The sequence below is a fragment of the Rhododendron vialii genome, chromosome 4a, assembly GCF_030253575.1.
Source record: "Rhododendron vialii isolate Sample 1 chromosome 4a, ASM3025357v1".
Classification (NCBI taxonomy): Eukaryota; Viridiplantae; Streptophyta; class Magnoliopsida; order Ericales; family Ericaceae; genus Rhododendron; species Rhododendron vialii.
Genome location: NC_080560.1, coordinates 35,842,495 through 35,864,013, shown reverse-complemented (window position 1 = coordinate 35,864,013; position 21,519 = coordinate 35,842,495). Strand labels below are relative to the sequence as shown.

At 36.0% G+C, this 21,519-nt stretch overlaps 3 protein-coding genes and 1 long non-coding RNA gene across 4 annotated transcripts; 2 read left to right on the top strand and 2 right to left on the bottom strand.

Moving 5' to 3' along the window:
- Positions 1–828: 828 nt before the first annotated feature.
- LOC131322199 (uncharacterized) lies at positions 829–1,876 on the bottom strand. Its single transcript, XM_058353435.1, has one exon. It carries the CDS (start codon positions 1,867–1,869, stop codon positions 1,195–1,197), a length of 675 nt encoding a protein of 224 aa, XP_058209418.1. The 5' UTR covers positions 1,870–1,876; the 3' UTR covers positions 829–1,194.
- Positions 1,877–8,434: 6,558 nt separating this feature from the next.
- LOC131322197 (glutathione S-transferase U1-like) lies at positions 8,435–9,920 on the top strand. Its single transcript, XM_058353433.1, has 2 exons — positions 8,435–8,820; positions 9,066–9,920. Exons 1-2 carry the CDS (start codon positions 8,503–8,505, stop codon positions 9,507–9,509), a joined length of 762 nt encoding a protein of 253 aa, XP_058209416.1. The 5' UTR covers positions 8,435–8,502; the 3' UTR covers positions 9,510–9,920.
- Positions 9,921–12,649: 2,729 nt separating this feature from the next.
- Positions 12,650–14,112, top strand: LOC131322198 (glutathione S-transferase U1-like). The gene is made up of 2 exons (XM_058353434.1): positions 12,650–13,023; positions 13,449–14,112. The coding sequence occupies exons 1-2, from the start codon at positions 12,706–12,708 to the stop codon at positions 13,887–13,889; spliced, it is 759 nt and encodes a 252-aa protein (XP_058209417.1). The 5' UTR covers positions 12,650–12,705; the 3' UTR covers positions 13,890–14,112.
- Positions 14,113–16,688: 2,576 nt separating this feature from the next.
- On the bottom strand, positions 16,689–18,134 carry LOC131322195 (uncharacterized). Its single transcript, XR_009198737.1, has 2 exons — positions 17,979–18,134; positions 16,689–17,001 (listed from the first exon to the last, which is right to left on the bottom strand). It is a non-coding gene; the product is annotated as an uncharacterized LOC131322195 (long non-coding RNA).
- Positions 18,135–21,519: the final 3,385 nt, after the last annotated feature.

Below are 21,519 nucleotides of genomic sequence, written 5' to 3'. Positions count from 1 at the left end.
GAGAAATAATAAAAATAATAATAATTTCAAGTGTAGTGAATAGTAAATTTTTCCTCCCATTTTCCTTCTCTTTTATTTTCTTTTATTTTATTTTCTTTACATGGGTTCCAAACAAAGTTTAAGGGTTTATTTGGAACCTTTGAAAAAGAATAAAGAGGAATGGAAAATAATTTTTCTTGTTTGGTTTGAAACGAAACAAGAAGTAAAATATAGCAAAATAAAGAATGATTTTTCTCTGCACTTCCCTCTCCATTGTCCTTTCATTTCCTTTCCTTTATGGCTTGTTTGGAATTTAGGAAAAAGAAAGAAAATGAAAACTTTGAGGAAAATGGGGAGGATACTGTGCTAGATTTTTATTTATTCATTGTTATTTCCTTCTCTGTCTCCTCTCAATCAAATGAGAAAAAAATAATTTTCTCTTCCTTTCTTTTCTTTTTTTAAATTTTTCTTAGGTTCCAAACAAACCCTAGGATGGTTTGGACTTTGGAGGGTGAGTTGTTGGGGACATTTTTTTTTTATGCATCGAAAGAGTGACGAGGAGAGCACGATCAAGCATTGCAACCCTCTCCAACCCGTACAACTCAAGGTCGAAGAAGACAATAAGTAGATTATGAAATTCAAACAGAAGCGAGAAAGCGTCGGCACGCCTTGAACGCGTGACCATATGAGAGCCAAAGTCCGTGGGATCGAGCAAACCCATGGGATTGCAAGCGGATTTGCGTTGTCCCCCCACATCAAGAATAAGTCAACAGATTTGGAGATTCTGATTAATTAATTTACATATGACTTTCACACTCACTCACTCAAACAAATAATTAAATCTATATGTTTATCGGAAACCTATAATTCACGATGTATAAAGTAACACTTGCAAACAAACCCCATCAATAGCTAAACACAAAACCAATGAGCAAATAATCCCATGCACGCTTCCTATAGTTTTTTACATGCAAATCACCCCCAAACAAAAGAAAAAATAAAAAATAAAACTAGTTCTAAGAAACAAAATCAATCTCTAACACTAATCTTTTCACAACCTTTTATCTACTTCTATATAGCAAAATAGAGGCATCCAATTTTTTCCATTCTAAAATTTCCATCCCGAGGCACTACGTACTAGCCGTAGAATTGTAACTCGAAATTCAATTTTAGAGACGAAATAAATCTTTGGCCCGTAACGATTGTAAAGTTTGTCTAACAACTCCGAGCCAGCATTTCATGGAAATCATCGATAGATTTCTTCCTCTGCATCCTCATATCCTCGCGAAACTTGGAAATAAACTCCTCTGCCCTCTCGTCGATTCCCCGCCACTGCGGCAGTAAAAGGACCTTTTTGCCCTCGGCCTTATTTTCACCCCTACCGGTACTGGTTGTTGCTCCCATTTGTTTGGCACTACTACTTTTCCCCTCATCTTGGTAGATCATTTTCTCGGCATGCGATGGATTGTTAACGCCTCGGGCAAAGAGCTCGTCCACATAAATAGCCGGCACGTTCTTGTGGAGGTATTGGTGGCCGGAGTGGTGGCAGTGGTAGGCAGGAGGAGAGTGGTGCCGGGTGAAAGACCGGGGAATCAGAACGCTATGGCTGGAGCGCAGAGGTTTACGGCCTCGGGTGGTTTTATTGGCGGATATTGAGATGTTGATGAGTTTGTGAAGCTTCGATTGTAGTTTTTTGGTGAGGCTCTTCCACGCCTTCTTAGCGGGCAGGAGCTTCTTTGCCAAGTTGAAGCTTGACATCAACTGCTGGTTAGCTAATGAGATGGATGAGAGAGAGAGAGAGAGAGAGAGAGAGAGAGAGGTGGGATTTTCTCTGGAGTTTCTTGCACAGGCGAATGTTGAATAGGTTCTTAATAACCAGAACTTGGCCATGCCATATTCGTTTCTTTCTTTCTTTTCTTCTTTATTTTTTTGGATACGGAAATCCCACGTTCTTTTCTTGATGTGATATTGAGTTTGGCCCACAATGCGTGGTGCAAAATGTCCGCACTTCTGCTGTAATTACAACAATGCCCTTATCAATTTTAGGTAGGGTGTACACGGTTTAGATTGGTCCGGTTCTCTAGAAAATCAGTAACAAGACCATTTCAAACGGTTCTAGAAAAATGAGAACCAGAACCTAACCAATATATGCATGGAACCTAACTAGAACCAAACCGCAAGACCGGTCCGGTTTTGGTTCAGTTTCGGTTTTATCCAATAAGTATCTAAACACTTATTCATAAAATATGAACTCATAAAATTAATGAAATAGGAAGATAATTTGCTGGAATAGAAAAGGAATGAAGAAAATAAAAGCTTTCCTAACAAATGAGATTTCATCTCTAAATAAATTAAGTTTAGCAAGGAAAAGATTAACCTACCAAATTTAAATACATATTTAATTACGCACATATGTATTTCTATATTTATCTTAGTTTTAAACGGTCCGGTTCGATTCTAATCACAGTTCATTAATTGAGAACCAGAAACCGAATCAAAATTAACAATTCTTATTTTTTTTGGAACCATAACCCAATTGTAAAATCGCGGAACCAAACCAAATCGGACGGTTCGGTCCGGATCAGACTATTTTTACGGTTCGAACTGTTTTCTTGAACACCCCTAATCTTAGGCTACTTGCTCAAGAACATGCAAAAATATTGTTAAAAAACAAAAGTACAAGCAAAAAATATTCCTCGGCCGTCCTATATATATAATTTGATTTGCAAAAAAAATTGCGTTATTCGTTGGATTGTGAATAATTTCGTGCATAATTCTTTGATTTTTACACTATTTAAATCGGAGTACAAATTTTAAAATTATACACGAAAGTATATTGTATTTTATAAAAAAAATAAAAGCATAATTTTTGTTAACAAAAACAAACAAAATGAGATAGCAGCGAGTATATAGAAGGTCCAGAGGGATCGTAAAGGAGTTCATCAAAACCAAAATCGGCAAGGAATACTATTTGAACATGCTTCTCCCCATATAAACATTGAGATGGTGTCTTTTAGAACAACCATTTATAATAAAGAGCGCTTACACACAAAACAAAAGACCATTTATAAGAGCCTTAATTAAGCTGCAATTTAGATTATGATAATTAAATTGAAACTAAAAGTGTTAAAATAGAGTATACATTATAATCATACCTTTTTAAAACCATGTTGTAGCTAGGGATTTTTCTTCATCGATCCCTAATTAAAGCTGGACCATAAGATGGCTTTGGCACAATTTTTTTTTTTTCATTTTTTTAATCAAGGCTAATTAAAGCTGTCTGATAATTCTAAAGCACACATATAGATAATTGTAACAGCTTATTAAACCGGGACACTTAGTCTAACGATTGTGTTTTGTATTTAGGTGCAACGAGGTTGTGGGTTCCATTACTATGAAAATGAAGTCCATACTTCATGCCATTGTAATGCCTTCAAGTTTTGATTAGGGGACATAGTTCTTCAAAACGCCTCATATGTTCCTCGATTTTCTGAGGTATAGAGTGGAAGTACTATTTCAGTGGTAAAATTTTCTAAAAGCCTCTTCCTGCATAGATTGTCCACTATTAGGTTTACCAATTAGGCCTGTCAATAGATCGGATCCGATCCGAAAAATCTGATCCATATTCGATAACGTCGATCCGATAATCCGAATCCGGTAATTCAAATACGGATCGGATTAAATCCGTTATCAATCCGAATCCGAACTTTATTTATTTTTATTTTTTATTTTGAAAAAAAAATGTTTAAGAAGTATTTTTATTTTTAATTTTTTTCGGAAAAATTTTTTTTTTAAAATTTTTTTTTTTTTGTTAAAAATTTTGAAGTAAAAAAGTTTTCGAATCGGATCCGAATTACCACTATCGGATTCAAGTCTTATCGAATTCGGGTCTTATCGGATCCAGCCCATTGACAATCCAATCCTCCCTCCGCGCCCATACCCATCGATCGAGAATTACATGCTACTGTTATCGTTGATTTCATTTGAATGGACCTTTCTCCCCAGCAAGTTTTTTGCTTAATTAATTATAGACCGATAATGGCCCAAGGGTATTTTTGACACATAAGGGCGTGCTTTATTGGCTAATTTGTTTTTGTTTTTTTTCATTTGTAACTTTCGGCAGCATTGGTGGTGGCATGACGTGTACTACCAAATCTTGGGTCCTAAGTTAGTGACGGAGGTGGCATTACGTGAGATCGCGCTCTAGATTAGTTATTGGATTTCTCAAGTGGAAAGTCCACCCATGACTTGGTCCACGGGACCCACAATCCCTTACAACATTATTTTTAATAAGACCTCGTTTCATTGATAAATACTTATTTTTTGAATTAAAAATAATGTATTATGAGATAATGATTTGCGCGAAAAATAAATACTTGGAAAATAAAAAACTTAGCAGAACAAGACCTAAGTACGATTCAGGGTGACCGGAAGAAGGTACTAAAAAATTTACAAAATTGTAAAATTAGAACACAAATCCACTTCCTTAATTGTTTTCTTATAGGTATTAGTTCATATAGACTACGCTTCAACTTTAAGATTGCCATGGTCCAGCATAGGAGAAATTACACCATGTCCCAAAAACAAGTACACACGGTGTTTCGATTTTTCTTTCAACCTCATATTTGTGTGATGATCATCGCCATAAAATTATAGAGACCACACAAATTTCAGAAATCCTAGCCGTACCGACCAATTTCAAACCGAAACCGTACCGATGGCCGCTCCGGGCTGTCTCCGGCCACCGGACGACCGATCCGAGCCGTTCAAAAATTCTAAAAAACAAAACCGAGTGGCCCTACGCGGGAATAAATGGCATCCGATGTGTGTAGGATGGTTAGATCGAGTACCCTATTTTTCGTGTATACTCGTGTATATATATATACGCGAAAAATAGGGTACTCGATCTAACCACCCTACACACATCGGATGCCGTTTATTCTCGCGCGGGGCCCCTCGGTTTTTTTTTTTAGAATTTTTGAACGGCTCGGATCGGCCGTCCGGTGGCCGGAGACAGCCCGGAGCGGCCGTCGGTACGGTTTCGGTTTGAAATTGGTCGGTACGGCTAGCACTTCTCCACAAATTTGTGGTGGAAAGAGGTGTTGGGATCACGTGTCCTTGCCCCAGAGACATTGAATAATCTTTCCCACCGGCGGCTCTACATTGTCTACTGGCAGCATATGAACACCCTCGTTTTTCAAAGATAATGTATAAATATACGTGGAGTATAATCAAGATTAACCCACTATTTGAACAAAGTTTAAGAACACTCTTCACCCTTATCTTGAACAAATATCTGTAAACTAGCTAGTTGTTAAACTATTGTTTAAAGGTAAAAAAAAAAATCTCCAATATGTAGGAAAATTTTCATCTATCGAATAGAGCTTAATTAAGTGAGTTATTTGCATGATTTTGTGAGATACATTAACTTCAACATGTTAGTTTTTGAACGTAAGTTAACGAATTTACTTCATTAATTAAGTTTACAAAAAATCTCATAAATATTTCTAGAGTGCCAATGCAAAAGCATATTGGAGAGCTTTTACGAGCAATCTCATAAATAAGTCTAATGAAATTAAATATAGCGTTTACAAAGGGTAAATAAAAATAGTGGTAACTACGAAAAGAGAATACTATATATGGTGACTATAATACTTGATGATCACATTCTGGATATCACATAATACGTAGACATGAATTGATAGAATTAATATGTTTCTCTATATGACAAATGATGCATGCACGGTCTATCAATACATGAATGACATATCACATAATACAAAACTATGGACACAAAAGATGATCACCTAAGTATATTATTGCAATGAATTTAAATACTTATGTTGAATTTAATCACCTAAGTAGGATTTGCAAGCTAGCTAGCCAAATGGATGAGTACTATTTGTTTCAAGTTCATCAAAGTCGACTTAATTAAGCTTATCTTCTCCAACAATCTCTATCCCGCTCATATATTGTACGACGATGTTATTGTCTTTTTGCGTTAAAAAAATAAACCTAGAAAAGTATGGAGTTGAATGCGGAAAATCCAAAGTGATTCGATCAACAGCTGACCTATATATCTTACCCAAATTATTTAGAAAACATTTCCAGAGCATTTGAATCTCTTCATTAAATTAAGGGAAATGATTTTGTCACTCCCTTTTTCGTTAACGTCACTCCCCTGTAAGTGTATTTTTGGTGCTTTGTTAACGTCACTCCCCTGCAAGTGTATTTTTGCACCAAAAATACACTTATAGGGGAGTGACGTTAACAAAAAAAGGAGTGGCAAAATCAGCAGCCTAAAATTAATTATCCCTCTCTTGTGTCACTTTTCAATGTTGTCATCATTTATTAACAAAAAGCGTGGTGTACTGTGGACGGCTATGCCTTGGCTTTCCAAGTTGTAAGGGGTGTTTCGCAACTTGCCCTCACCGGCCGTGACAAGGAATAAAGCAACGGATCACCCTTTTGTCAATCAAACGATTGATTGCTTTACAGTTCATTGTGACATCCCCGCGCCACCAAAAATGCGAAAATAGTGGCCGACACTGGCAGCGCGCCTGAACTTGAGTAAAACATGAGTTTATTGCCACAATTTTTGCCATGACGGGCATGGAGGAAAAAGTTATCGCAATATGTTGGCTATATTTTTCAGTCTGATTTTGTGTGCAGAGTGCAAAGTGACCCGAATCATCTTGTGTTTGATCGGGTTAATAGTTAGGAATGCTTCTCTCAAGGAATAAATTGTTGCAAAATGAAGATTAATTTTGTTCAAAAGTTGCTTGAGTCGAGCAAAGTGGGAAAGACATCTTTCGAGGTGGGTCAAGTGAATTTAAATATTTTCCAAGTCCGGAAGTTATGACCATAATGAACAAACTAAGTTCATTAAAAGATGAATGAGAAATTGACCGAGGTAAATAATCATCCCCATCTAACATTGTTTGTAGATGTGAATAAGCTGCTGATTTTGTCACCCCCTTTTTTGTTAACACCATTTCCCTGCAAGTGTATTTTTGGTACAAAAATACACTTATAAGGGAATGGCAAAATCATTTCCCATATTGATGGTTTATAAGTCTCAAGTTAGCAAATGGATTTAGGGTTTCACTACGGGACTAAAAAGGTTTTTCTTTCCCCTTTGTCTTTGGGAAAATGACGGCCAAGGACGTGTTTGATAATTAATACCTTCCAATGACATTTTCAGCATTAATAAATGTTCTTCGCATGTCATTAACGAGTATTAATTATCAAAACACATCATGGGCCATCATTTTCCCTTTGTCTTTTGTGAAGGAAAAAGCCCATTCAGCCCCGTAAAGAAACTCAACCTTAGTCTCAAGGGCCGGGTTTCCCAAGTTTTACAGAGGGTGAGGACCTTGGACATGTGTGCTTTGGCCCATTAAACACACATATGGGCCGCCTCCTGCCCGAACCGAGGCCGAGCTGGGGCCCATGATTCGTGATATTTGTGCTAGGGCCTTGGACCCAATAGCCTAATCCGTTTTGCTCTTAAGTCATTGGGCTTATACAAGTTTGGGCTTCTTTGAAATGGGCCCCTGTGGATTGGGCTTTCAAAATGTTCTGGTACAATTTGAAGAGTCGACTCAGGCTCTTCAAATTTCTCACTTTTTTTTTTTTTTTGGTGAAGCGAATAAAGCAACAAGAAAGTCTTCATTTGCATCAAGGCTTCTTTTTTTTTTTTTTTTATCCGCCAAAACGCCCCTCGGGCAGTTGCATCAAGACTTAATATTCCAGAAATGAACCCCACCAATTTATGGCCTGTTTTAATTATCCTATAGCTTAAAAGGCTGCCTAGAATGATTTTATATATGTTGACCTCTTGTTCGTCAGTTTTGGACGTATCTATCAGAACTGTGTCCCTAGAAGTCGTACAGTATCTACTAAAGTTAATATTTTTTCTCTTGATGATATATTGCGCAAACTAAACGGTTTTCGGATCATATTTGTGAAATTTTGATGGACACCAACAAGGCGCGCACTAGTACACTCCATAGTGTGTGTTAGCTGACAACGAGAACACGTCATCCTATTAGACCGGAGTGTTCATGTGAGATAGGAAAACCTAACTTAGTTTACTTTATGATTAGTCAAGATTGACGTCCAAGATTGCAAAGGTAAAAGGTTGATTGGCCTCCAAGTTTGAGCAATTGTACTGCTAGCTAATTAGGTTGATTGGCCTCCAAGTTTCAGCAATTGTATTGCTAGCTATATATCCCTATATTATACTCCCCTATTCCGATTTGTTTGTCCATTTTTTGACTTATATATGTGCCAAATTGACTCTTCAATTTCAAAGTCAATGGATGAAATTATCTAAATTTTCAAATCAATAGATCAAATTTTGTTTCCTTAATAAGTTGAAAACTCGATATTGGACAAATAAATCGGGATTGAGGGAGTATATAACCACAACCATACATTAGCAATAAGCCAATAACCATCTCTCTCTCTCTCTCTCTCTCTCTCTCTCTCTCTCTCTCTCTCTCACACACACACACACACATGGAAAGCAAGAAAGTAGTAAAAGTTGTGGGATTTTGGGTAAGCCCATTTTCACTGAGAGTGGAGTGGGCTCTGAGACTCAAGGGTGTGGAGTATGAATACATCGAGGAGGACATCTTCAACAAGAGTCCTCTGCTTCTGGAGCTGAACCCGGTTTGCAAGAAGGTGCCAGTGCTGATTCATGGAGAAAATGTGATACTCGAGTCCCGTGTGATTCTTGAGTACATCGATGAGACATGGAAACAAGCTCCACTTTTGCCTCAAGATCCTTATGACAGAGCCATGGCGCGATTTTGGGCTAAAGTTGCAGACGAGCAGGTGAGCTTCCGTATTGAACATTTCCCCGGATCAACTACAAGAACTCATAATTTTCTCTATGAACACATGCATTATAAACAATTCTGTTTGTGTGATACTACATTTTCTAAAATCTTATACGTCCAACGCATGTAATTTTAAGATGTATAGTTTCTATGGGATATTGTTTGTCAATTTATTTTCCTTCAACTTTGTGACGCATTTCGGATATGATTGAATGATAATCTTGGTTTTGTGATGTATAGCTTTTCTTGAATGCATGGATGGCTTTGTGTTCTCAAGGAGATGAAAAGGAAAGAGCTCTGAAACAAGCCATGGAGGCCATGGAGAAGATAGAAGAAGAGCTCAAAGGGAAAAAATCCAAGTTTTTTGGAGGGGAAAGCATTGGGTATTTGGATCTTGTGCTTGGATGGATCTCTTATACCCTTCCTGTTTGGGAGGAAGTTGGGTGCATGAAAATTGTAGACCCAATCCAATTCTCATCAACCACTGCTTGGATGGAAAATTTCCTCAACCACCCTGTGATCATCAAGTTCAAGCCACCACCCAGGGATAAGATGGTAATTTACTTTCAGTGGATAAGTAGAGAAATGGCTGCCCAAATAGCTAGAGTTGGGCCACGAGGGGCCAGGACTTTTCTTGGTATAAAATCATCACCTATAATTACAGATGAACTTAGTGCAATTTAATTTAGTCCCCACCTCGTGTTGATTGGTGTACGTACGAAGGGATGGTGAGCTCAAACGACGACGTGATTCCTCCAACTTCCGCTAGCCACACCCATGAGAGGATCGGTGGCTCCAACATTGCAGTTGTCATTCTTGCGGCTTTTTAATATGTAGGTTTGAGTTGCGGAAACAACCTCTCTGTTGGTAGGGGTAAGGTTGCATACATTAACTCTTCCCTAGATCCCGCAATGACGGGAGCCTCGTGCACAAAGTTTGTCGTTTTTAATTTCTTTTGTTTTCTTGTTAATTTTTTTAGAGGATTGATGTATCCAACCTTTTGGGTCAATTGTTGTGTATGTTGTTTTTTAGGCCTATGGGCTAGGCATTTTGATATGTACAAGATTTTATCAATATAAGTTGTGCTTGTTACATATATTATATATATAAAGGAAACGCTGGCCTCCTAAACTTAATTGCAAGACTTTATTGACCAGAAACGGACACAGCAATTCAGGGCGTGTTTAACTGCCTATATCTTAACAAAAATTCTACAATCACATGTAGGAAAACAGTGCGAAAAACAACAATAAACAAAATTTACAGTAACTGAATTGAACAAGACTGAAACTGTAAAAGAGTAGTAGAAATTCAAACCAAGGCCCGTGTTTCGAATTCGCTGTCTCACCGGTTCTGGAGATTCTGTCGGTGTTCATTTCCTATGGTTGACTCGGTCTTACTCAGCCGTAAGAGCACTACCTTTGACTACCCGTCCACTTGTATTTGCACTCTCTCTAAAAAGAAGAAGGATTCGAGAAGAAGAAGCTCTGGTTGGTGTACTAAGCCAAGGACCCTCTTTATATAGCTATAGGAGAAGCCTATACAATCAATACAGAATTCAATAGGGGAGCCTTTGAATTCGTTACAGAATTCAATACATAATATTCAATATCGGGAATTGAATTTGGGGTATTCAATTCTGGAGAAAAAAACAAATTCAGCAATTAACTCCAGGAGTTGAATAAAAACTCCTAACCCAAAGGAGACTATACACAGAGCTTTAGAAGCCAACTGTGATTATCTTAGAGCTTTGTTTGTAGTTCCTAAGGGCCCCTCAGTGAAACCCAACAGAGATATAAAATGGGTTCCCCCTCCTTGGCTTGGTATCAAGTTTAATAGTGATAGAGCTTTTAAATCCTCCCACAGCGTGGCTGTCTTTGGCGTTATCGTCAGAGATAGTGGTGGAGCAGCTCAGTGTTGGCGTGTTGATAGAGTGGCAGCAGATTCAGCTATTGTTATTGAAGCGTGGGCCCTTAGGATTGCTTGCAGCACTGCCTTGGAGATGAAATTTGATGAAGCAATCTTTGAAACTGACTGTCTAGAACTTGTTAAAGCAATTGCAGATACAAAGGCAAGGCAACCTGTCCTTGGGAAATTAGCACCATGGTGGAAGACATCAAAGAATGGGCAAGGACTAGGAATTGGTCTTTTTTGTGGTGCTGCAGGGAGAAAAACAAAGTGGCACATTGTCTAGCTTCTAAGTGTCTTAGTAGTGTTTTTTGTTCATCAAACAGGTTGTATTGCGCTTGAAGTGAAAGTTTTGATGACTAAAGATGTATCTGGTTAATTGAGTTATACGAAATCGACCTTGATCTTGTAAAAAAAAATCTAGGCAATCAATCCGGCATTAATCAGTCGCGTACAATGGATTCCGCAACTGGACCATCCACACTTGAACAATTCAGACGCAATAAAACACAATTAAATCCACACCAATCTAGACCAGATCACAGATCTCGAACTACAGGTCGTGGGCCCACAAATCCTGGGTCCCAGCCCCATCTCATCTAGATGTTCCGTGAGGGCAAGCGGGCGCAATCCTTGGCTTTTTCAATTCCCATAACGAGATAATTCTCATTCATATTTAAAATGGATTTTGTTCATATTTAGGCTCATCAAAACATTTGAACAAAATTTTCTTTTTCCCAACAAAATGTGTCAAGGTTGAATTGTTTTTATGTTATGAATTGTGGTCAATAAACCTCATATATTAACGGGATTAATGTACTTCCCTGTTCGGCTAAATAAGTCAACTGTCTTATTTTTTTTGTTCTTATTCAAAAAAAAATTTGTATTTGTTAGCTTTTCGTCAATTTGTTTGGGGATTATTGCATCATCATGATAAGATAAATCTAAAAAGTAAAAAATTACAATTGAAACCTAATTTTTTTGAATAAAGACAAAAATAAGCCAATAAGCCAATTTTTTCGTCTTTATTCAAAAAAAATTGAATTTCAATCATACTTTTTTACTTTTTAGATTCCTCTTTCATGACGATGCAATAATCTCCAAAAAATTGACGAAAAACTAACAAATACGAAAAAAATTTAAATAAAAATTAAAAAATAAGTCAATTGACTTATTTAGCCGCACGGATTCAATTAATGACCGATTGGGATTTGACAATTGTGGTCATGATCAATAAACCTCATATACAACTAACGGGATATACTTATTAAATTAAGGACCAATTGGGATAGGGAGACTTAAATAATCATCTCTGGGATACTTTTGAAAGAAATATCTTTCGGTTCATGTATAGTGTAGAACTTTACCATAAAATTTTTGACAACAAAAAACTAAGACTTGATCCTCCAGTTGGAAAGTTTGTGTATTGATATTTAAAATTGGGTTTGAATTGCGCAGTCAGGTCCAATAGTAGCTCGGCTACAGGGTTGTTCCTCGTTTACAAAAAAAAAGAGAGGATTTGATTGGTATTAATGGAACCGTTTCCCTCTTGCAAACTTGTATTCATAGGCCAAGCTAGGGAGACTTTGAAGAGTAACGGGCCATGATTCGGTGGCAGTGGAATGGGCAAGAATACCTCCGGCCACCACCATGTTTCATTACTCGTAAACGAATCATCGAAAAGCCATCAAGCTTAACATAAAAAAACTAGGGGGAAAAGAAATAGTTTTCAAAAATGACGCCTTGCGACAAGTTTTCGTTTTTAATTGGCCCCTCCGTTAAAATTTCCTTCTCCGCCATTTGGTCAAGATTGACGTCCCAGATAACAAAGGTTGATTGGCCTCCGAGTTTGGGCAATGGTATTGCTACCTATATGCCTATATATACCCACAACCATACATATAATTAATCAATGCAATAACCATCTCTCTCTCTCTCTCTCTCTCTCTCTCTCTCTCTCTCTCTCTCTCTCATGGAGAGCAAGGAAGCAGTAAAGGTTGTGGGATTTTGGATAAGCCCATATTCACTGAGAGTGGAGTGGGCTCTGAGGCTTAAGAGTGTAGAGTATGAATTCATTGAAGAAGATATCTATAACAAGACTCCTCTGATTTTGGAACTGAACCCGGTTCACAAGAAGGTGCCGGTGCTGATTCATGGCGAGAAAGTGATACTCGAGTCCCTTGTGATTCTCGAGTACATCGATGAGACATGGAAACAAGTCCCACTTTTGCCTCAAGATCCGTATGACAGAGCCACCGCCCGGTTTTTGGCTAATCTTGGTGAGGAGAAGGTGAGCTTCAATTTATTCAGGTGTATTTGGTAACGGTTTTGATTTTTTTTAAGAATTAGCGAACGTTCCCAATTCCATCATTCATACTTAAACAATTTTGTTTATGGGATCCTGCATTTTCTAAAATCTTTTGTCCATGCATGGTTTAATATCTATTCTTTCTATATATAAATGGAGAGAAACTTTTGGTGTGGACTCAAAATTGAGTCTGGCTTATGATTTACACTACCAAAACTATCCCTTTCAACTGCCACGGTATTCCAACTAAATGCCCTCTTAACTGCCATATTCCACGTTCAAATTGCACATGTATTTGAGTGTGCAATAATGGGTAAAAGTTTCTATATATGGGATGTTTATGAATTTATTTTCCTTCAAATTCTCAACACGTCTTCAATCAAATGATAACCTGTGTTTTTTCATAGCTTTTTGTGGATGCATGGATTTCTTTGTGTTCTCAAGGAGATGAAAAGGAAAGAGCTCTGAAACAAGTCAGGGAGGGCATGAAGAAGATAGAAGAAGAGCTCAAAGGGAAAAAAACCAAGTTTTTTGGAGGGGAAAGCTTGGGGTATTTGGATCTTGTGCTTGGATGGATCTCCTATATCCTTCCTGTTTGGGAGGAAGTTGGGTGCATGAAAATTGTAGACCCAATTCAATTCCCATCAACCACTGCTTGGATGGAAAATTTCCTCAACCACCCTGTGATCAAGTTCAAGCCGCCACCCAGGGATAATATGGTAATTTACTTCCAGTGGCTAAGGATAGAAAGTGGTGCACAAATAGCTAGAGTTGGGCCAAGTGGGGCCAGGGGTGTACTTAGTATAAAGTCACCACCTAATTTTAGACAATTGTATACATGGAATTGACCCCACAAAGGGACAAGATATTCTCTCCATAAGACTCCTACCCGGAAAAAAAATTCGTTCTTTTAATGACCGGATGTCTAAGTCAATCTGCGCCTAATTTGACTACTCAGTCTCGAAATTAATGAACGAATTAACCCTTCAGTTGTCACAAGATTTGAAATATTTGTTCTCAATAAAATTTGAATAGACCAACTCGTAGAAAATAAGCACTTATTATTTTCTCATCCTCATTTGGCCCAAATCTCCTGGGTTACTTCTGCAACAAGAGTTAGTGGATGCAATCTCTTTGACCTTGTTATCTTTGAAGTCTATGTTATTGTACTGTGCTTTGGTTTTTTTTTTTTTTTTTCCTTTTTTCCTTTAAATATATAAGTCCGTGGAGATGGATTGAAATTAAGTGCAATTTTGTTGTTGTTGGGGTGGTTATTTTAATAAAACGTCTGATCTTATTTGCTTGGTTGAGTTGCTAGTATTTGATACTGACTGTGTATTCCAATATTCTCACGGATCTTAATAATTCTCATTTTACACTAGTTTATAGAACCATTGATATTTTTAGTACGTACTCTATGTGCTTATTTGTAGTGGCGCATTCAAAAATTTTATATAGAGGGGTCACTTCTTAAGCTTAAAGTAAAAAAATTCTCATAATCTAATATAACAAGAGCATGCGTTCAGGAAAAATATATAACGAGAACAAAAAATAGTTAAATATTTTTCTAAGAGCACAAAACTTGGAACTTAAACATACTAAAACATTAACAAAAAATGAACAGACCAGTGGTTTTTTTGTACTATTTGCAATTCATTATTTAGCATTTTTATTTGTGTGATAGGTATTGTTGTTTATGTTGGCATTGTGGTACTGTTTCAATAGGGTGAAAATTACCCTACTTTCTATTGGTTGAAATGGTGTTGACTCTACCATAAATGGTGTGGATCCCATCACAAATGATGTCATACTTATTAAAATGTGTATTGCAGAGGTAGGACCTACACTATTTAATCAATAAGAGGGAGCGTAATGTTCATCATCTTTTAAGAAGGGTGAACAAAATTGCACCCCAATAGGTGGGTTCAACTCCCATTGGCTTCAATTTTGAAGAAGTTTTTTGTACTTCAACCATTTTCAGCATTCAAACAAAAACAGACGCTACAGAGTTTCGAACTCGCGGCCTCGAATGTGGAGGAGCAAGACTTTGCGCAAGACGTTATACACGATATGAGATGGGTAGTTTTATACTAGTTGCGCCCGCTCAACATACGGGATAAGAAAAAACACTAATGTGATTTTTTTTGGGTCCAGTGCATTGAACGAGCACAACGCTAATAAATACATATATAAAATATTGATTAGGAAGTTTCAGATAACTAATCCGCCTAAATAAATGGGATCCTATGTTTTGAGAAGCAGAGGGGTGTTAAAAAATGGAGGACCTATATTATATTTGTAGCTTCTGGGTAGTGATTTTCACTCTCTTTTTTACCATCCACACTCCATTGTCCTTATTCATGTGAATATAATTTGTTACCTTTTCATAAATTCCCTTTTCCGCAAATAAAGGGGCAATATAGTAAATTCACACCAAGTTAAGACACACAAAAAAAGTATGTAAATGGTAAAAATTAAAGCGGAGTGTTAAAATCAATACCCTTCTTTTTTTCCTTTCCTATCTAATCCGTGTATAATCGAAGAAAAAACATACTCCCTCCGTCCCCTTTAAAATGTCCTACTTCGTAACTCCAACTTATTAAAAAAACATCATCATTATACCTTTCACATCAACTTTTTCCTCCACTTTCCTTACTTACCCATCATCATTACACTTTTTACTCACTAACTTTTCAAAATGGAATATACTTTTAGGAACAAAATAGACAATGTACCAACTTTTACCCAATAACTTTACCAAATTGACACTTATTAAGGGACATCCAAAAATGGAATACTCGACTATAATAAGGGGACGGAGGGAGTAATACATACAAGAGCTGATTGTTAAGAAAACTATCCCAATTTGAATTTTTATGGCTCAAGCAATAACCTATGCAAACAGGGTTATTGAACTTCTATAACGAACTACACGTGTTTCAGAAAGGACTTATTATACTTTTTACTGCATTGATCACCATAACTAATAAGCAAAGAGAAATACGAAGTACCTGAAAATTATCCTTTAGTCTTGAAAGGAACATACTCCAGTTCCTACGGAGCAGTTTCCAGAAGGGAGAGGGCAAACTTGGCTACTTCAATAGACGCATTATTATTATTTTTTTATAAGCTTCAAACCCATTAATACAATACTACCGCATACCCGTGCCTAAAGCCACATCTATTCAATTTCATTTCGAGCGTTTTTAGCAAGTGTGAGCACAAAATGAAATGGAAAATAACTTTTTGGTCAAAAAGTTAGTAGAAATGGAGAGTGACAAACGGCTACATATTCAAAAGATTGGCAGAAGGTTTTTATCTTTTAAAGTAACCTAAAAAGTTTCTAACAAATAAAAAGAGAAAAATGATAGGTTCCTGCGCAGGAGGAGTATTCCTTAATTGCAACTACAATTCCTCATACTACCTACAATCATTCATTGGAATATCCCAACTCTATTCCGCAGATTCCAACTACGCAAAAAACAGTAACCCGAGCATGTCTACTTAAACAAAGTAAAAACATGGAAAACAAATTCATGAAGATTTTCTAAAGGTTATAAACTTACCGATTTTTTGCAAAAAAAAGTAGCATTTTGCCCAATAATAAACAGACAACTTAGATTTCTTTCTTTCTCACAGAAATCACAGGAACAAATGCGCTGCACCGTATCAAAATGAAAACCACAGGTGCACAATTTAAAGCTCTATCAATGTGCCAAAACTGAATTAAAAGACACAAGTGAGTATGCTGCATATTGCTATTAGCTACAGTCCACAACAGATTGCAAATCAAATATCCAGTGCTCCTACCTTACAACTTTAGCTTCACGCAGAATGCCATATTACAACTCCAGCAGTAATTTGAAAGATGCCCCTGAGACTATCTTCATGCTGAAACCTCAACATGTGTGTATGTGTGCGAGCACGAGCGCGTGTCTATTAGATAAACCTGGTCCAGCCCTGTTATGTACAAATCAAAACAGGTATAGAGACAAGAAGATGAATACCAGTTCTCATGTGATAGATAAGCATTACGAAAGGGTTTTAAACATCCCCCAAAAAATTCAAATTTCATCATTCTTAGGGATGACCTCAACTATCTCTCTTCCTATTTGTATAAGCGGTGAAAAAGCCTTAGAACGGTTCATCTACTAGTACTCGCCTCGGTGTTTTGTGAAAGTATTGGTCCAAGCTAAAGGCTTAACTATGGATGTCCATGAACCACCTCAAGGCAGCAATGGGAGAAGAAAGGGCAAGAATAAACAGTTGAGGTTTCTCCACAGAAGGGACACATAAAATGGAAAACAGAGTCTATCAGTGTTCAAGAGAGAACGGGAAACAAAACACAATTGTTTTGGCTCCAAAAGGTGATATGCAGAAAGTTAAAGAATCACATTGGAAATTTAAAATTACCAAGAAACGAAAAGGCAAAAGCAGAAAAGAGTATCACATAATAATGACTACATATTTTAGGAATGGAACTTTATCTTCAAAGATAAAATGAATTTATACAATCTACTGACTTCAATGTCCATCATTGCGCAAGAACTTCTTGATCACTTCTTGAAGAGAAGGGTCCTGTCTTTTAGTAGCAGAAAGGTCAATAGTCAAGGGAAAAGTAGATTCATTGGTGACGGAAAACCCTCCAACCAATACCGAAGCCTCGTTGACTTTCTATTGATCAAGAAAACCACAGACGGCAGCGTAGTAAGTGATACTATCAGGCAACAAACCATTCTGTTCCATTTTCAGAGAATCCTTTTGCTTCATCCAGAAAGCCTTCTTCACGAAGACCTTGTATCGTAACATTTTATGTCTTAATGTCAAGATGTAACCCCCTGGATGAAATTTTAATGAAAGCATACAGTGCAGTATCAAGTTCTTTCTTCTTGCAAAATGCATCAGAGATGGGTGTGGAGGTAGAGAGAGAAGATTACCTTTTGGGGAATTGGAAGAGTCCATGGGACTGATTGCAGAAGAGACACCAACCTGAGACATCATCTCCTCTTTTCTTTTTCTCTGTGGAATGTGCGGAGTTCTCCTTTTGTAATCTCTCAACTTATCACCATTTTCTTCTCTGCGGTAGCAGAAGATGGCTTTCACCTTGTATCCAACAGCAATTTCTTTTTGTGTGTTTTTATCCATGTGAAATTACTATATTATCCTTACCTGTTGGATTAAATTTGCTTTTCCATCTTAAGGGTAATTCAATACTTTTGCGTGATCCCTCTTTCAATTGCTCTATGGATTCCTTTCCCCAGGCCTATAAACATTTCAGGGTGTGTTCTATACCTATTGGACTTCAGACTAATGACAATAATCCAAATGATTATGCTTAAATGTACTTCCTCCGCCTCAAAATGTTAGACTTTTTAGGAATAGTGTGTCATTTTCAATTGCCTATATGTTTCAATGTGAATATTAAAAAATATGTGATATGAATCCTAATTGATGTAGATTTTGATTAATTCTATTAAACAAAGTTTTTAAATTACATAAATTTTTATAAATCAAAAGATATAAATAATCTAAAATGACACACATTTCTAAGAGATCAAAGATTTTGGAACTGAAGGAGTATTTTAATTGAAATATATGAGGAAAATGACATCTCTATAAATTTGTAAAGAAAATGTGCTTTAGCATGTTTAGTTTAGAAGAAAGAAAATGCCCACTGCGTTAAGTTTGGATGGAAAAATACAAAATTGAAAAAATTGCTCATAGTGGAATTTATAAATTTAATTTTGTTCACTCTCCTTAGAGCATTCATAGTGGACTAATCAAAATTGGATAATCAAAAGTAGTCACATCATCTTTTGATTATCAATTTAAGAGGTTGCTAACATTAGCAACGTTAAGGTCCACAATGGTACAATCAAAATTGGATAACAAAAATTTGTCGTATAACTTTTTCAAACTACAAAAAATTAAAATCTATTAATATAGAAAACTTTTATTTTAATACTTTTGAAACTAATAAAAATAATTTATTAGAAATACAAAATTTTCCCAATAACAAATTTTTGAAATAATTTTGAAAAAGGAAAACAATTTTTGAAAAAACAAAAAATTTTAAAACTTCTTTTTTTTTGAGAAAACAGTTTTGTGTAATTTAAAAAAAAAAACTTTTTTTTTTGACAATATGGTTGAAAAAGTAAAAGAGAGAGTGAAAATGGAGGAGAGATAGTTTTTGTGTAATGATGAGTGTACTTGATTGGAAAGATATGAAATTCACTAAATTTGATTATTTCTAGTTTTGGTTATCCAATGACTAAAATTTGATTAGTTGTTAAGAGGTTGGTAAGTTTGATTATTCCAATGTAAGCACTTTTTTGAGCAAATATTGTTAACCTTAGCAACATTTTAATTTTGATTAATCCATTGTTGATGCTTTAAGCACGGTTGCATTTTTTCAATCTCTTAACTAAAAACCCAATGAAATTTTTTACTTTCTTGTGAAAAGCAACTCTTATGAGACTTCCTATTAGAGCATCCACGGTAGAATAAACAAAAATGGATAATCAAAAGTTCTCATATTATCTTTTAGTTATCCATTTAAGAAGTTACTAAGGTTAGCAATGTACATGTCCACAATGGCATAAATAAAATTGAATAACCAAAATTTTCCATATCGCATTTTCAACTTGTAAAAATCTAAAAATTGTCACCATATAAAACAACTTTTTTAATATAGTTTTCAAACTAATAAAAACAGGTTACTCCCTCCGTCCCTTTTTTTGTGTTCAGTATTTCATTTTGGGCTGTCTCTTAATAAGTGTCCATTTTGTAAAGTTAGGGGGGTAAAAGTTGGTGTATTGTCTATTTTGTCCCTAAATGTAGATTTTATTTTGAAAAGTTAGTGAGTAAAAGTGTAATGATGATGGGTAAGTAGGGGGGAAAGTGGAGGAAAAAGTTGATGTGAAAGGTGTAATGATGATGTCTTTTTAATAAGTTGGAGTTACGAAGCAAGACACTTAAAAAAGGACGCACGGAGTATTAGAAATAGAAAATAATTTTTTGAAAACTTTTATTTTGAAAAAAACACTTTTAGGAAAAAAGTTGTAAAAAAAATGGCTTTTGAAAAAAAAGACATTTTTTTAAAATAACAATTTTTGAAAAAAAAGATAGTTTTAAAACACAATTTTACTGTTTTTTTTTTTAAAAAAACAAAAACTATTTTTAATAGAGAGAGAGAAGATTTTTATGTAATGATAAGAGTACTTGATTAAGAAAATGTGAGGGACCACTAAATTTGGTTATTGGTTATTGACAAAAGGTTGCTAGTTTTGATTATCCAATGGACAAAATTTGATAAGTTGTTAAGAGGTTGTTAAGTTTTGTTATGCCATTGTCACGCCCTCGATTTTCAACATAAATATAAAGGGTTTTCATAAAGAAAACCTCACATTAATCCGTACGATAGCCCAAAATGATTTAACCTTTCTGTTTCCAAGAGATTACATCTTTGGCTCCGAAACCCAAATTAACATAATTACCGAATATCAAAAGAGAGTTAAAAACTTACAATATTCCTTAATCAAAAGATTTATAAATAGAGTTATAAAAACATCTTCCAAAAATAGATTTACAAAGATGGCTAAATAACCCTTCCATGTTAGTTTTCAAAAGAATGTCCACATCCATGCACTCCAAACATGAAGCTATTGCCCTGGGTTAGTACCTGAAAAATAATGTAAGGTTTGAGCTACACTAGCCCAGTAGAAAGCTCTAATCTAACAATGTATGTTGATGAAATGCAGGAACGGTCACAGAATGAAAGATGGCAACCAAAACTAATGGAAATGGCAATAATAGTAATTCGATTCCAACCTTTCATTTTCAAAACCACTCATGTGTCTTATTGAACAAACATTGAAAACACCTTACATCAAAACGTGTCTCGTACATGTGTTATGAGCCGAAGCTCTTACTGGGCCAATTAAAGGACCCCAATGTCCTCTGCCAGACACTTTACACATTCGGGATGTCCTGAAGTATCAAATACGAGCATATAACTCATGCCGAACCAATTAAAGGACCCCAATGTCCTCTGCCAAACACTTTACCCATTTGGAATGTCCTGATATGTTCTCGTCGTGTCCATAAAGTTTTGAAGTCCTTTTATCGTTATGTTCATATCATTCAAACCGAACTTTGATACATAAAATATTTTTGTGAAATCATATCTAAACGAGCATTAAAGAAATGAATATGTTCAACAAGTCATTAAACTACAAGTAACTAAGTTAAGAGTCATTTAGGAGGTGTTTGAAAACCAAAACGGTGAAAAATAAAGCAAAATAGTGAAAGCTGGAGATAAACAATAAGTATCGATACCAAGGCCAATGGTATCGATACCTTTTGGTCAAAAATCATTTCAGACGCAAGGGTATTAATAACTAAGACAATGGGTATCAATAACAAGTAAATTTCTGACTTTTGGAACTTAGAGGTATCAATAACAATACTAAGGGTATC

Bases quoted from the DNA above. Each gene is read 5' to 3' on its own strand.
- LOC131322199 (XM_058353435.1), bottom strand. From the start codon at position 1,869: ATGGCCAAGTTCTGGTTATTAAGAACCTATTCAACATTCGCCTGTGCA.
- LOC131322197 (XM_058353433.1), top strand. From the start codon at position 8,503: ATGGAAAGCAAGAAAGTAGTAAAAGTTGTGGGATTTTGGGTAAGCCCA. The intron at 8,821-9,065 runs GTGAGCTTCCGT...TGTGATGTATAG, and splicing joins CTAAAGTTGCAGACGAGCAG to CTTTTCTTGAATGCATGGAT.
- LOC131322198 (XM_058353434.1), top strand. From the start codon at position 12,706: ATGGAGAGCAAGGAAGCAGTAAAGGTTGTGGGATTTTGGATAAGCCCA. The intron at 13,024-13,448 runs GTGAGCTTCAAT...GTTTTTTCATAG, and splicing joins CTAATCTTGGTGAGGAGAAG to CTTTTTGTGGATGCATGGAT.